Source organism: Artemia franciscana, chromosome 8 (genome assembly GCF_032884065.1).
Source record: "Artemia franciscana chromosome 8, ASM3288406v1, whole genome shotgun sequence".
Classification (NCBI taxonomy): Eukaryota; Metazoa; Arthropoda; class Branchiopoda; order Anostraca; family Artemiidae; genus Artemia; species Artemia franciscana.
The window spans coordinates 10,018,929-10,035,632 of record NC_088870.1 but is presented as its reverse complement, the minus strand read 5'-3'; the positions used below and the strand labels follow the sequence as shown (position 1 = coordinate 10,035,632).

General features: G+C 35.2%; 1 protein-coding gene across 4 annotated transcripts in view; it reads left to right on the top strand.

Moving 5' to 3' along the window:
* LOC136029957 (integrin alpha-PS2-like) overlaps positions 1-16,704 on the top strand; it is a 158,869-nt gene that overhangs the window by 30,576 nt on the left and 111,589 nt on the right. For all 4 annotated transcript variants that reach the window (XM_065708509.1, XM_065708508.1, XM_065708511.1 and 1 more), the window contains exon 4: positions 15,613-15,733. In XM_065708509.1, coding sequence (XP_065564581.1) covers positions 15,613-15,733 — 121 coding nt within the window. The remainder of the gene's footprint in view (positions 1-15,612; positions 15,734-16,704) is intronic.

The following is a 16,704-nucleotide window of genomic DNA, read 5'->3' as shown; positions in this document are numbered from 1 at the left end:
TATTAAAAAACATAACGACTATTATTAATAATAAGGAAATAATAATGGAAATAATAATAATAATAAAGAATTAATAATAATAAGGAAATAATAATGGTGACTGCAGTAAAGCTGAGGAAAGTAGAATTGCCAAGGCATAGTTTTTTGGCTTTTTTTTGCAGCTGAAATTTTTTTTTGGAAGAATAGACAACAAGTGTTAAAACCAAGATTGGAATCCTAGAAGCCACGGTAATGACAGTGGTTAGGGATGGCTTCTAAAGTTTGAGGAAGATATTTTAGAGGTTTCCAGAAGAATTGTTTAAGGGTAGTCTTCCATTTGAATAACCAATTGTCAAATAATTTACTTGTTTGACGTTTAACTTCTGAGTTGTTGAGGAAAAACTGCATCTGACCTCCCTTTCTAGAAAGGGAGATCAAGATGGTAAAGAGTAAGGCTGTGAACAGATTGGAGTGAAGGAGGAGCATATCTAGCTGTGTTGCCATCAAGTGGTTCTGTGGTGCGCTGGGTTGTCAGTTGGAGTAGTATTCAAGTTTAAAAGACGATTTTTTTTTAACCAATGGCTACTGGGAGGAGATGTAGTGAACTTGACACACTAATGTCCCCCTCCCTTCCCTAGAAAATTTAAATAATTTCTGCATTTTAATGTCAGGTTTATTTTTCAAAAAATATTTCACTCTCTTAATCAGTTGTACTCCGTGACATATTAGAACTTGTTTTCTTTTTTTATTAGTGCTGCTACTGCCTGACGCCTCGGTTTGTCACAACACCAAGTTAGTCTAGGACATTTTTAAAACTTAAGTTGACTGTTAAAGCAATAAATATTTTTGACATCTCACGTTATTTAGCTGGAGATTTTGTTTATTTTTCTGTGGTTTTGTTCTTTATGATTTGTTGATGTTGGCCTAGAGGTCAGTTTCGTTGTCAGCAATTCTCGCAAAGTCATGTCTGATTCTAATGCTGTGAGAAATAAGTCAGTCGGTTGAGTTTTCAACATCTGTTTAAGGGAGTCCACACTAAGTCCCTTTGGGTACACTGGAGTAACTAAGGCACGGAAGAAGAACGAGAGATGTGGAGATAGAGTCTAAACAGGTATATAGGGAGTGTCGAAGGCAGTGTTGTCACTTTTCGTGACTAATCACCGTTTTTAGTGACTATTAGCTTTGGTGATGTTTTTTGCTGTAGTGATTTCTGGTTTTTTTATTGCCTATTTGGACTTTATCTAGAAGTTCTGTCAATTCTGTTTTCAGCAGCTTTAAGGAATTTCAAAGCAAGTCACTTTATGTTTACTGGAAGCATGAACGTGCGGAAGTGGGACGTGAGGTATGAATATATATGGAAAAAAATTGGAGACAGCTTTCCTACTTCCAGCAATTTACAAGATTTTCTAGTGAATTGATTGCTCCTTGTGTAGTTATTATTGAAATCTGGCCATCCGGTGTGGTGGTAGAAATAAAGGATTCTGATCTAGTCATGCCACTTGTGTCGAAAACTTGTTTAAGACACAACAGACTAGGTCGCACTGTGCGCACTAGAAACAAGAAGGAGCTGAACAAGGACGAAAAGTATTCTCTTAATGCAGATTATCTTATGTATGAGCAAATTTTAATGTAAAAAGTAGATTATCTTAATTTATTATTATCAAAACCCAGCCTCTTTACAATTTGGTTTGGATAAAAGTCGGATTTTACTTACCCTACATTATCATGAGTAGTTTGATTTAAACCATGAAATTTACCTGCCCCCCCAGGATTCCTTGAGAATTTGCTCCCTCCCCCTATTATATTCTGTAAAATAAAGTTTGCTTCCACGTTTATGAATCAGCATCACTGATTCAGAGGCTTAAATTAATGCCAATCTAAAATTGCGTTCCAGAAATCTTAAATTACAGAGTACAACTTAATACACAAGGTATTTGAAAAGTACATTTTGGGGATCTTTTTATTTATTTTTTTCTTATTTTCGTTGAAAAATTGGAAAAATAAAATTCCCCCACCCCCTATTATGTTTTGTAAAAATAAGGCTCCCCCCTTCATCTCCGAAAATTGGCGCCATGGATTTGGAGGCATAAGGTCGTGTACATCTTTGAGACATTCAGTAGCCCCTTCCATCTGTTTCTTCTATTGTTTTACGACATAACGATTTGGGAATCAAGTGATTTTATGCATTGTTTTATTGGAGTGTTTTCTTTAGGAGGGTTGCAGATAGGGTTGGTTTCAGGTTACACTTAGCGAAATTGAATATCATGATGGTGTTTGTAATGACTCTTTGCGTTCTTTACGACAGGCCACTTTGACAAAAGTCAGCTGAGGGGGCAATTTACACGGGTGCTACTTAGTCTGAGCTTCTTTCTGAGATTAACGGATAATTAAGGGACTAAAAGGGACCCAAGGAATGGTTATCAACAAAGACATCTAGATTGCTTGCTATAACGTAATCTGTAATGTTTTGTGGTGTCGGAACGAAGAACAGAAAACTAGAAGCATTTGACAAGCAATGAGTAACAGATTCCAATAGTGCGTATCCAGGCGTATCAAGTGGATAATGCGTAGCAAAGGAGTATCCAGGATTTTCGTTCGGAAGCCCTTTTTTCTGGGCAAGGGTCTACAAAAAACTTAACAAAATGCTTTCAAAATTTGTTTATAAATACTTTTGTTATTTCTTTACGAGTTAGACAAATTTCGTGGGGGGTTCAAAACCGGTAACCCTTCCCCTTGACAGTACTGGTCTTATGCCTCATAATGTGGAGGAGGGGCAAGGTGTAAACATATAAAATAAAAATAGTTTAATGCCAGGTGTCAGAAAAACTGGGAGGAAGCTGCCCCCCCTGCCTTGGCCTAGAACCACCACTGCCCCTGGATACAGTTACGGTATATTTATAATCGTGTGAAAATATACCCGAAATATGTGTGTTAAAAAATTATCTTATGGTCAGGCGCATGCCTTGGTATTCATTTTGAAAGTCACACATATTAGAAGGTGGGGGGGGGACATGCTAATTGCACGAAATGCATAAATGAATATGTCAGGAAATTCTAAAAAAGATGAATTTGTTGTCGTTGTTATTCTTTTTTTTCGGGGGATGTCTAATTACAGTACCTTCGTATGTGCAAGAAAAACAACTAGGACAATCTGACAATATAACTTTATTTTACAAAAACAAGAGGTAGGAGCCAAGGTGTAGGCAATTAGCCGGAAATAATTCATTTCTACCAGTGAAGAAATCGTTAGGCATTATAGTTATGTCACTAAAACAAAGAGAGGACCTTGATCCACTTTCAGGCCCACATTGACCCATGTTGAAATTTATCAAACAGTTAGTGGTAACGAACTGTAGTAAGGAGCGACCCGGCTCAATAGTAAACGAAACTCTAAAAAACGGAATTTTGATGCTAAAAGATACATCAAAAGATTCGGATTTCCATGCTGATTTTAAATATATAAGTTTAATCTCTGTCTTCAAAAGTTATGAGCCTGAGAAAATTTGCCTTATTTTGGAAAATAGGGGGAAACATCCCCTAAAAATCATAGAATCTTAACGAAAATCACACCATCGCATTCGGCGTATCAGAGAACCCTATAGCAAAAATTTCACGCTCCTATCTAAAAAAATGTGGAATTTCGTATTTTTATGCCAGAAGACAAATCACGGGTGCGTGTTTATTTGTTTTTTTGTTTTTTTTTCCCAGGGGTCATCGTATCGACCAAGTGTTCCTAGAGTGTCGCAAGAGGGCTCATTCTTCCGGAAATGAAAAGTTCTAGTGCCCTTTTTAAGTGATCAAAAAAATTGGAGGGCACCTAGACCCCCTCCCACGCTCATTTTTTTCCAAAAGTCAACGGATTAAAATTTTGAGATAGCCATTTTGTTCCGCATAGTCGAAAACCATTATAACTATGTCTTTGAGAATGACGTACTCCCCCTCAATCCCTGGGGGAGGGGCTGCAAGTTACAAACTTTGACCAGTGTTGACATATAGCAATGGTTATTGGGAAGTGTACAGACGTTTTCAGGGGGATTTTTTTTGGTTTGGGGGGTGGGGTTGATGGGACGGGGCTATGTGGGAAGATCTTCCCTTGGAGGAATGTGTCATGGGGGAAGAAAAATTCAATGAAAAGGGCGCAGGATTTTCTAGCATTACTTAAAAAAAAACGATGAAAAAATAAACATGAAAACGTTTTTTTCAATTGAAAGTAAGGAATAGGATTGAAATTTAAAACGAACAGAGATTATTACGCATATGAGGGGTTCTAAAAATACTTTAGCATAAAGAGCGAGGTATTTAGGAGGAGATAAATACCTCGCTCTTTATGCTAAAGTATTTTTAGTAATTTCAACTATTTATTCTACAGCCTTTTTGATTCAGGGGTCATTCTTAAAGAATTGGGACAAAACTTACGATTTAGTGTAAAGAGCGAGGTATTAACGAGGGTACCAACCCCCATGTACACATAATAAAAATATAAGAATATAAAAGTTTGTTACGTAAGTTAATTCTTAAGTTACGCATATTTTTTACTAATAAAAACGTTCGTTAAGAATTAAAAGTTCTAGTAGTCTTTTTAAGTAACCGAAAAATTGGAGGGCAGCTAGGTCTCCTTCCCCACCCCTTATTTCTCAAAATCGTCTGATCAAAACTAAGAGAAAGTCATTTAGCCAAAAAAAAATAAATATACAAATTTCATTTCAATAATTTATGTGCGGGGAGCCAAAATCAAACATACATTAATTCAAAAACGTTCAGAAATTAAATAAAAAAACTAGTTTTTTTAACTGAAAGTAAGGAGCGACATTAAAACTTAAAACGAACAGAAATTACTTCGTATATGAAATGGGATGTCCCCTCCGCAATCCCTCGCTCTTTACGCTAAAGTTTGACTCTTTGCCACAATTCTACTTTTTAAAACAATTAAAAGCTTTAGCGTAAAGAACGAGGGATTTGCGGAGGGGATATACGGAGTAATTTCTGTTCGTTACATATACGGAGTAATTTCTGTTCGTTCAAGTTTTAATGTCGCTCCTTACTTTTAGTTAAAAAAAACTATTTTTTTTTTATTTAATTATGGGAAGGGATGCACGTCGAAGTCGCAAACTAAGAAACAGACAGATGATGAGTGAACACATGAAACTTACGAAATTGGTCGGCAAAATTGTTGTTAAGACCTGAACATTTTCGAAAGGTCCCCCTCCTGTTTGTTTGCTTGCTCTCTGGCCTTTGCATTATAATGTCCGTGGTTGGGGACCTTAGCTACGAATTTACTTAAATAGTCAACATTGTACATAACGTTATATAAAAAGCTCCTCAGAACCCGCAAGAGGGGGAAAAACAAACATTTCCCTCTCCCCATGAGTGACGGAATATACAAAAATACAAAAAAACTAGTATTTATAGGAAATGTGACACTTCTAAAAAAACACTCCTTTGGAAATCTTTGCCCTCCGCCCTTCCTGGAATTTGTTCTTAGAACTGCTCTTCTTACTGGAAAAGTGTTTTTCGATATCCCTAGCTAGACAAAGTCACCAAAAAACTCGGGTCATTCACGTCCACTTTATTCACTATCGGGCAGGATTACTTCAGAAATAGCCTTCTGCTTGTGGTAATGTAAAACCTTTTATGGATGGCATTGAATAATTAGTTGAGTCTGAGGGAAGAAAAAATATGCTTGTTTTGAATTTAAAATTCTATAATTTGCTTTCTTAGGATCAGGTTTCAGGTGATTTTTAATTAGAGGCAGCAAATGCTTTAAACGAGTTTCTGCGCCTACTTTCGCTGATATTTGTCCAAAATTTTTGTTTTTTTTGTTGTAACCAGTTTTACCACAGGCAACACAGCTCTACGACTTGTAGTACATTTTTTTTCTAAAAGAGTGGCTTACTATTACATTGAAAGAAAATAACTTTTAGTAATTTTGGTTAAAGTTGAGAAGTTTCTGAATAAAAAGTCAGTTTAGTAAAACACGCGCGAAATATTTTTGAAGATAATATTTTTTTTCCATCTTGCAGCAATTTTTTGCTGATAAGATAAGGAATTTTACCAAGTGAAGTGGCAGCTATGGTTATAACATTGATTGATTTAAGTTAGCACAAAACAAATAAAAAAGAAAAGAGTAAATACAATACCACACAGCATATTCTTCAATCTCTAGATGTAATCCTTTTGAAGCAGATGAATATCAATGGAGGAAGGGGAGAACCTGCCCCACGTTCAAAAATATAAGAATATCCATTTCTATATTTTAAGAAAATATTCTGCCAAAAATTTGATCTTCATCATCACGTTAATATATCTGATTCTTTGACTTTGTTATGTTTTTTTTTTGTCAACTATTATGCTGTCTGTTCTGGTTTTCGGCGCCAACACCGAAAACCAGAACAGAAGTCAGTTATTTTTTGCAGTCGTTTACTCAAGATCATTTAGGAATGTGCTCTGTTCTATTGCAAGTGCGTCACAGATTTTCCTTTAACCCAGCAACTGATAAGTTATGATAAGTATTTAAGAGAGGCTAGAATTTCTCCAGAAAATTCTAAAGACTTTGGAGAAGCAAATGGTGAAGCTTGTGCAGTTCATATGACCATAGGTGCAAGCATCCTCGAAACCTACCACATACTAAGAAATCTAAGATGAAAATAACATTATTTAGCAGTAGTGATTTGTTTACAATGGTGACAGTACATTTCAAACAAGTTTGCGAAAAAGCGTATTTTACAGTATATAAAAACTCCCTTTTGGTATGTAGCTCTACGTATTCTTGAGCCTCACTAGGGTGTAGCCTAATGGATCCTTGAGCCTCACTAGGGTGTAGCCCAATGGATCATTGAGCCTCACTAGGGTTTAGCCCATCGGATCCTTGCCCAGTTGGAGTGTCTCCTGGATACGACAGAGACGTAAGGTTCTTCTAGGTTGGATAGAAAAAAAAATGAAATGAATAGATGCTTTATGATGTCCTGTGGAGTAGCGAAGGGCTTGGCCGTTATGTGTTGAAGCCGGGTTACCTGAAGCCATGTCTTTTAAGCCCAAACTAGTACATATAGTGACAACAGTAAGGTTAAGTTTTGAAAAAAATGTCAGAAGTCCTGCCAGAATAACAAACAGTTTGTGAGTGACCATAGTACCGCAATAAGGAGTTGAAGAGCAAAGGAATTTGAATTAAGTTATTTAAGTGTTTTTTTTAGTCAAAAATAATAAATTTTCTCTGCTCGCATGGTTTTCAATTTGAATTGACTGAATATTTTCACCATAGAATCTACCAGCAGTTTTTACTTTTGTGAGTCAATTCGGCCAGAAACTGTTGATGAGAAGGTTTTGCTGTACCGCAGAAACGCTTTCCTAATGGAAACGGTGATCTAAAATGCGCACAGAGATCAACAATTGAAATTCAATATTTTATGTGGATGGCGGAAAAAAGCTTACAATGTTCAAGCCACTTCAAATATGTTTTTGTGGAAGTAGCGGTCTAACTTGTCATGGAACGTCATCCTGTTTTTCAAATACAGTGAGAAAGGAAGATCACTGAGAATTTTTTTTTTTTTTTTTTTATTTTTTTTTTTTTTTAATGAAGTATACTTTGAAGCTCAAAACACCTTTGAAATGTCGCAAGTTGTTTCCTATCATATTATTGTACATTTTGCCTCTCATGACGCATCGGTTTATTTTGATAGTAGATTATGTCTGCTGAATATACACCACAAGTTAAGTGTCCATTGTCAAATGTTCTGTAGAACTGATACGGGGCTTAGTAGATTAAAGTACCAGCTATTGCTTTTACTCTATCTCCAATTTTACTAGATAAAACCTGTACAACTGCCTACTATTGCATGCTCACTAGACCATAAGATAATTACTCCACTTGATTAACCAGTGCACAGTCTATTTTTCTTCGGCAGTTTATCAGTTGTAGGGCTTGTCTGACAGATATATTTTTGCTATCTTATTTGATTTCTTTTAAGGAGTTGGAGCCTTTATCATATTAATGGGTGCCTACAGGGAGGGGCCGGAGAGGGAGACAGTAAAAAAATCTTTATGAGATATAGGCCCCAATATATTTGCCCCTATCTGTCCTTAGTTCTTCATATATAAACCGATTCATTTTTATTTCGGTGAAGATATTATTAGTGCTTTGATTTTTACCGTCCCATTATGGAGTAACTTTTGAGCTGGGACACCTGTGTACATAGTTGAATATGTTATAAAATCTTAGTTGACTAGGTGGCTAAAGCAGTTGCGTCATTTAGGGGGCAGGGGGTATGTGTCCCCTAGATTTTTCGCCCCTCCTTTCGATTTTGAAAAGTATTAGGGGTTTTTCATCAAAAAATGTTTTTTTTTAAGAAAAAAAAAATGAGAAACCGACAATTTTCCCTCGTCTTGAGGTATTGAAAACTAGTTTGCCCCCTCCCTAAATTTATGTGAATTGAAGCCACTTGGCTAAAGAAGAAATTTGAACTAGTGAGATGGAGGGAGAAGAATGTTCGCCGCTGTTTTCGTGGTGCTGAATGCTGGCCTAACCCTTTTGTCCCTAACACTAAGGCGGCTCAACTTCGTAACGAGTCTGTACTCTGTTGTAGTACTCGTAAATCTGTCTTGAAGATTTATGGAGAGCTATTTACGCACTGCTCTCTTGGTCACTTCCAGGGTGGCTAATAAGATCTACCAGCCCTGTTTGCGCCCCCCCGTATAACTATTATAGTTTCTAATACCCGACATACACTAGCATGCGCTTGACAGTGCGCAAACCCACTGGTCTAGAATAGCAATTATGGGGGGCTGTGTTTTTAAAATGACCGTGATACGTGTGACCACTCTCGCCATTCTGTGTATACAATAGGAAACCGAAAATAGGGGATATTATTTTCCGACAAGTAGGTAATGTTTTTACCCTGTGGTAGGCTGGTTGCACATGGATTGATTCTCTGCTTGGCAATACAATTCCCTAGGCGGCAAGGTTGCTGCTTGTCACTTTAAAAACGATCCAGCAACTGAAACTTCGATTTGACGCCCTATAAGCCACTACTGGCCATTAATGCATACCCTATACCCTACTATATGAGCCACATTTCCTATTATATGAGTTACAATACCCTGGGCCACAAGGTTGCTACTTGTCACTATAAAAACGACCCAGCAACTGAAACTTGGATTTGACGCCCTATAAGCCACTACTGGCCATTAATGCGTACCATATACCCTACTATATGAGCCACATTTCCCATTATATGAGTTACTAATACAATACCCTGGGCCACAAGGTTGCTACTTGTCACTGTAAAAACAACCCAGCAACTGAAACTTGGACTTGACACCCTATAAGCCACTACTGGCCATTAATGCGTACCCTATATCCTACTATATGAGCCATATACCCTACTATATGATCCACTAATACAATACCCTGGATGACAAAGTTGCTACTTGTCACTGTAAAAACGACCCAACAACTGAAACTTGGATTTGACGCCCTATAAGCCACTAATGGCCACTAATATATACCATATACCGTACTATATGAGCCACATTTCCAATTATATGAGTTACTAATACAATACCCTGGGCCACAAGGTTGCTAATTGTCACTGTAAAAACGACCCAGCAACTGAAACTTGGATTTGACGCCCTATAAGCCACTACTGGGCCATCAATGTATACCCTATACCCTACTATATGAGCCATATACCCTACTATATGAGGCACTAATACAATACCCCGGACGACAAGGTTGCTACTTGTCACTGTAAAAACGACCCAGCAACTGAAACTTGGATTCGACGCCCTATGAGCCACTAATGGCTCTTGAGGTTGTTTATCCTATTAGCTTTTTAGTGAAAGGTTTTGTTCAATGATTCTTTAGATATTATTTTCCCTGGGATTCCTAATCGCTTAATAATATGTACTCTGGTATTATATAATGCTAGCTGTTGGGGTGGTGCTTCGCGCCACCCCAACACCTAGTTGGTGGGGGCACTTCACCCCCCAAGCCTCCCCCCGCGCGTGTAAGTCGTTACGTGCCATATTAGTTACGCGCCATTGTAGTTGTGTCCCTGTGCCCCACCTGTGATATATATATATATATATATATATATATATATATATATATATATATATATATATATATATATATATATATATATATATATATATATATATATATATATATATATATATATATATATATATATATATATATATATATATATATATATATATTTAACTTCGTAAAACTTGCGAATATACAACATTCTTGGCTGTCCCATTATCTGTGCATATAAATAGACTCTCAGGTTTACCGACTCTTGAACATGCAATATATAATTGTCCATGGGAAAAACAATCTGTATTTAGATCTATACTTCATTCTGGATTAAGAATGAATCAGTTTCATCTTAAGGAAATATTTGCTCTAGGGCCTTGTATGACCGCGGAGAATTAAAATTTATTTAAATACTTACAATTTTCTAATGATTGCCCTTGAGCTTTGTTGATGGTGATTGCTTTTCGAACATTCCCTGTGTCCCCGTCGTCATTTATATATCCCCCTGTGCCCCCCGGCGTCCCCGTTGTAGCTGTGTCCCTGTGTCCCGGTCTTCGTTTATATTCCCTATGTCCCGGTGTCCCAGTCTGTAATTTCTCTTTGAGTGTCGCGGTCGTCATTTATATTCCCTGTGTCCCGGTCGTTATTTGTGTCCCGGTGCTTTGTTGATAGTGATTGCTAATCGAACATTCCTTGTCATTTATATTCCCTGTGTCCCGGTCGTCATTTGTGTCCCGGTCTGTAATTTCGTCAGTCGACAAACATGACGTCAGTTGACACACAAACATGACGTCACTCGACAGACACAGACAGCTTATTTTTATATATATATAGATAGATGTCCCGGTCGTCATTTGTGTCCCGGTGCTTTGTTGATGGTGATTGTTAATCGAACATTCCTTGTGTCCCGGTCGCTTTCTCTTTGAGTGTCCCGGTCGTCATTTGTGTCCCGATGTCCCGGCCTGTAATTTCGTCAGTCGACAAACATGACGTCAGTCGACACACAAACATGACGTCACTCGACAGATACACAGACAACTTATGTTTATATATAGAGATATAATGTGTGGATATATTTATGCGTACTAAAATTATTGAAGTGAATTTACTGATGTTTAAAAGCATGCTACGAGTTTTGGATGTTGGTTAAGAACTGTTGATTTTTATATAGGGAGTGGCGTAAGTTGGGGGGACAGGGGGCAGCTATCTTCGGGTGTAGCCTGTCATTGGTTTCCAACTTTTTTGTCTCGTCAATACAATGATAAACTTATATTGTGGTAGTGATGGGGTTGGGGCTAGTAAGGGCTAGTAATGGACATTGTCCTTGGGTGCTGAGAGCTCTAGGTACGTCTTTGGAGATAGGTGTGTAAATGTTGCAACGAGTGGTATCTTACTCTGATAAAACTATCATGCCTGTACTGAGCCATTAAAAAAAAATATTGCGAAATCAGTTTTGTGGTAACATTTTTGATATTATTTTGATATTTTAGATTTGTGAAAATAATTTTAGGGCATCTGAGTGATATCGTTACATAAGCTTCTATTGTAGAATCTCAAAAAAGTTAACTCTTTCTTCTTCTATTTCCTCACAATAATAATAGTCCTTAAGCTTAGTAAAATCTTGGAATCTAAAAGCTTTCTATTTATTCTATTGTAGAAAGTTAAAATTCATTGAAAAGCTGGATAGACTTATAGAAAAAACCGATCGCTCACGTCTTGAAAACATTTCTCGGAGATGAATAGGAATCTATTCTTGGACCTCGGATTACCTTCTCCAAGCAAATTCTAAAACAGCATGTTTCTAAGACTGTTTTTCCTCCATCGTGGTTTGCTGTTGCCTTTCGTGCCAAAATCTGGGAAAGTTTATTGTCTTTGGAACCTGCACAGGAAAACACTAAAAGGCGAATGCTGTAATGGCGCTAATGCATGCAGTATAAATTCCTTGGATTTGTAAACTATGCGTATATTACTTTGAAGGCGTATTAATGCTGCCGTTTTAAATAATTCGCAATTATGGCATTGATATAAAAGCGTTTAACATTGGGCCGACCAAGATCAAAACACTTCCAATATAAAAAGCGGAAAACAAAAGTGCGAAGGTAGAAGTTTTTTGAAGATAGTGATTAAAATAAAGCTTAAACAAAATTTTCGCTATTTGAATTATAACTGTCCTCGGTGAATTTTAAGAAAAAAAAGTTAAGATAAAGGTAATTCAAAACAAGAGTTAACAGTCCCTTAGCCTCTTAGCTTCACAGAAGTTTAGCTAAGCCCTACTTGTCTTACTCAGCTTGAACATTACTACTCAGCTACGAATTTTATTTATCAGCGTTTGCGTAAAAATGGGTTTTGAGCATTGACAGTTTGAAGCGGGCACGTACAACTGAATATATCAGACAGTTCGTAGTAACAAACTCTAAGTAAGGAGTGACACGGCTCAATAGTAACCGAATCTCTAAAAATAAAATTTTGATATCAATAAATATATCAAAGGAATTGGCTGGTTATGCTGATTCTAAATGTATAAAATACATTAAGTTTAGGGTTACCCATCAAAAGCTGAGCATCCGAGAAAATTTGCCGGATTTTCGAAAAAAGTTTTTGAAATCACATCATCGGTTTCAGCATATCCAAGTTTTTTTTTGAATTTTTTTTTTTTTTAAATCGCATCATCAGTTTCAGCGTATCTAAGAACCCTATTGTAGATGTTTCTAGCTCCCATCTGCAAAAATTTGGAATTTTATATTTTTTTTTGCCAAAAGAAAGATCACGGATGCGTGTTTTTCCCCAGGGGTGATCGCATCGAACCAATAGTCCTAGACTATTGAGAAAATGCTCATTTGTTGTAAATTAAAAGCTTTAGTTCCCTTTTTAAGTGACCAAAATATTGGATGGCAACTAGCGTCCGTCGAATTCCTCTTTTTCTTCAAAATCGGCCAATCAAAATTTTGATATAGCCATTTTGTTCAGCACAGTTGAAACGCCCTATAACTATGTCTTTGGTAATAACATGACCCCCAAAAGTCCCTTGGGAAATGTCTTTAAGTTACCAAATGTTCCCATTGTTTACGCAAAGCATTTTTTATCGGGAGGTATGCATACATTTTTCGGGTGGAGTGGTGGTGAATTTTCTGCCAGGGGGATTTTCCAAGGGAAGAATTTTTCTTGGAAGTTTCCGGGGAATGAACTTTCCAGGGGAATTTTTACGCTGGGGGAATTTGCCAGAATTCCTATACAAATTTCTTTTTATTAGTCCTACTTTCTCTTTGCTGGCTCAATTTTATGTATTGAAATGTTAAGGGGAATTGTGCTAAGAATGCCTTTTTCAAATGAATTGTGCTAAGAAAAAATTTTCACCTGGACTCGTCCGCAAGAAATTTTCCGGAGAGAATTTTTAGCTAGAATGGAATTGTCTGAGAGGAATATTCCATGTTGGGGGTACTTTACGTGGTAATAACTTTCCATGGGGGGATTGTATATGGAGAGAAGGAATTTTTCATTGAGGGGGAGCCGGATTTCCCGGCATTGTTTAAAAACTATCAGAAACAGTTTTTCAACTGAAAACACGGAGCAACTTCAAAACTTAAAACGAACAGAAATGATCATTTATATGACTGGGGCTGCCCTCTCCTCAATAGCTCGTTCCTTACGCTAAAGTTTGACTTTTTGTCCAAATGCTTTAAGAACGAATCCTGAAACACACGCGCCGGTCAATTAGAATTATAAGCTTTTTTAAATGTTAAAAAAAAACTTTACCGTAAAGAGCGAGGTATTGAGGAGAGGGTAGCCCACTCATATAAATGATAATTTATGTTCGTTTAAAATTTTGTTGTTGCTCTTTATTTTATTTTGAAGAGGAGCGGCATATCCTCTTCAATCGTTTAAAAATGTTTCAAATACATCGGGTAAACGCAAAAATCATTAGAGTGGGATGAATAGGGATGATTTTGATTTCAGTTCTAGTTCTTACTGAAGTTTCAAACAGTTCGTTTGAAGTAAGGAGTGACGCGGCTAAATTGTAACTTAATCTATATAAAACACAGGTCTGATGACAAAAGATAAATCAAACTAATGGAATTTTAATGATGATTCCAAATGTGTGAAGTTTATTAAGTTTGATATTATGCATTAAAAGTTACGACCCTGAGAAAATTTGCCCAATTTTTGAAGAAGGGGGGAAATACCTGCAAAATTCAAACAATCTTAATAGAAATCATACCATCGGATTCAATATATCAGAGAACTCTACTGTAGAATTTTCAAGCTCCTATATGCAAAAATGCGGAATTTACATTTTGCAATTTTGCATAGCGTAAAGAGTGGGGGTATTGAGAAGGAAGCAGCCCCTCTCACATACGTATCTGTTTGTTTTTATTTTTAATGTTGCTGCTTACTTTCATTTTGAAGAACATTTTTTTTACTTAATAACTAAAAAACCCACCAAAATCACTAAACTAAAAAAAAACAACCTTAAAACTAATTTGAACTTCGTTCACGTCCACTAGTTTTCAGGTATGCTGTAAAGGTCTTATTTTTCCCTTTTTCTCGAATTTCCCAAAATCTCAAAAGCAATTTCGTCAAGAAATTGCCTTCGACTGTCTTGTTGCCTTAGGAATTAACTAATTATTAATAATTAATTTTTATGGAAGAAAAGTGTTGTCAAATTTAAAACATTAATTTGGCTTATTAATTTTCATAATACAATATGGTAACACTGACAAATATGTGGTACTGCCATATAAATTTAAGAATTTTGAAACAACCAAGAAGTCCACAAAAAAAAACCTCAAACGAGACTGCGACCAGTAGAGAAAAAAGAGATGAAAAACTAAAATAACGCGGATATTTCGCCTGTATCTAAACTAAGCGTCTTCAGCACAAGATAAAAAAAAAACTAAACTAAAAACAAATAAAACCACCACCAATAATAATAAATACAATTGTCGCTACTGATCCACGTAGGGAAAAGAAGCTATTAGAGTTACTTCAATGAGAACATCAAAGCAACTGAGGAAAAATTATGAGAATTTAAAATAAGTTAACTATTCTGTTGCAAATAATCCTTTTGTTAGCTAATATTGATGCAACTCTTTTTTGTCTAGTAGGTAACTTGTCCCCTAGTGATTGTGTAAAATTTTAATTCCCTTATTGACTATTGGTCATTTTTCAAAAGACAATCATAAATTGGGTCAATATTTAAATTCTTCGTGTCTCTATTTAATGAAAGATTAGCAAACAAATGTTTTTTTTAATTTTATAGCCTCCCTCGCCCACTTAGAAAAACCCCTATCATTAGAAATAGCTGTAGCCTCATCAAATTGTATAAAATGTTTCAGAGTATATGACAACTCTAAGCCCGTAATTGCGCCTTAATAATGACTATTTAGACTACCTTAGTAAAAATTACTAAGTTTAGTAATTAAAATTTAAGTACTAAGCCTTTTAAATTTAAATTTAAAAATTTAAATTTAAATTTAAATTTAAGTTTATTTAAATTTAAGTTTATTTAAATTTAAATTTTTATTATATTTAAATTTAAATTTAAGTTTATTTAAATTTAAATTTAAGCCTTTAGTAATAATGACCCCTTTTTATAGGCATGTGCACCTCGGTATGTTTGGTTTTCCAATAATTATAAAAGGAGAGAACCAGTTGGCACATGTTTTGTCTCAAGAAATAACTTTGCAGAATTCTCAGAGTATGCACCCTGTAGAACGAGTAAGTTTTTATTTATAAATTAAAGTAATCTTTCAGAAGAGGGGGATTTCTTGAGGGGTTTCATATAATTTCTATTACTTTTTTTTATTTGTTTGATTTTGAAATCTTGACACTCCAATATTTTGTATTGTCATTAGCTTTTCTTTGTTTATTTTATGTTATATATCTTTATATTTTGGAGAGTTATTCTCTTTTTTTTTACTTTAGTTAACCTTTATTATGGAAAGTTATCGTAAGTGTTACACGAAATTTCTGTCACGATTTAATACAACAGGTTTTTGCATTTTACCCAAATGCACAATCCACAAATGATAACAATCCACAATCCACAATGATATATATATATATATATATATATATATATATATATATATATATATATATATATATATATATATATATATATATATATATATATAAATATATATATATATATATATATATATATATATATATATATATATATATATATATATATATATATATATATATATATATATATATATATATATATATATATATATATATATATATATATATATATATATATATATATATATATATATATATATATATATATATACAGATCTTTAAATTAGCCAACCAGCCAACAAGTATTATAAACCTAGGAACCCAGCTGGACATAAGGAAACATGTTAAGATAACAATTCTTACTCCATAATAAGCAGAATAACCATAGTTAACACATTTTGCAGAAGGGGGGAGGTGGACCTTTATGTTCACTTCTTTCCTTGTTTTTATAAGAAAATTGTGAATTTCTTAGAACCTATATATTTACAGAGAATATACCCTCACTCCCCTAATGTGTAAATACATAACAAGAATTGTATTCTGAATCTAAATATGACATTCATTTGCATCACAAGTTAACTTCACTCTCATATTAGCCTTAAAGTGAATATCCTGTTTGACCATAGATAGCTATATTTTAATTAAATATTCAGTTGGTA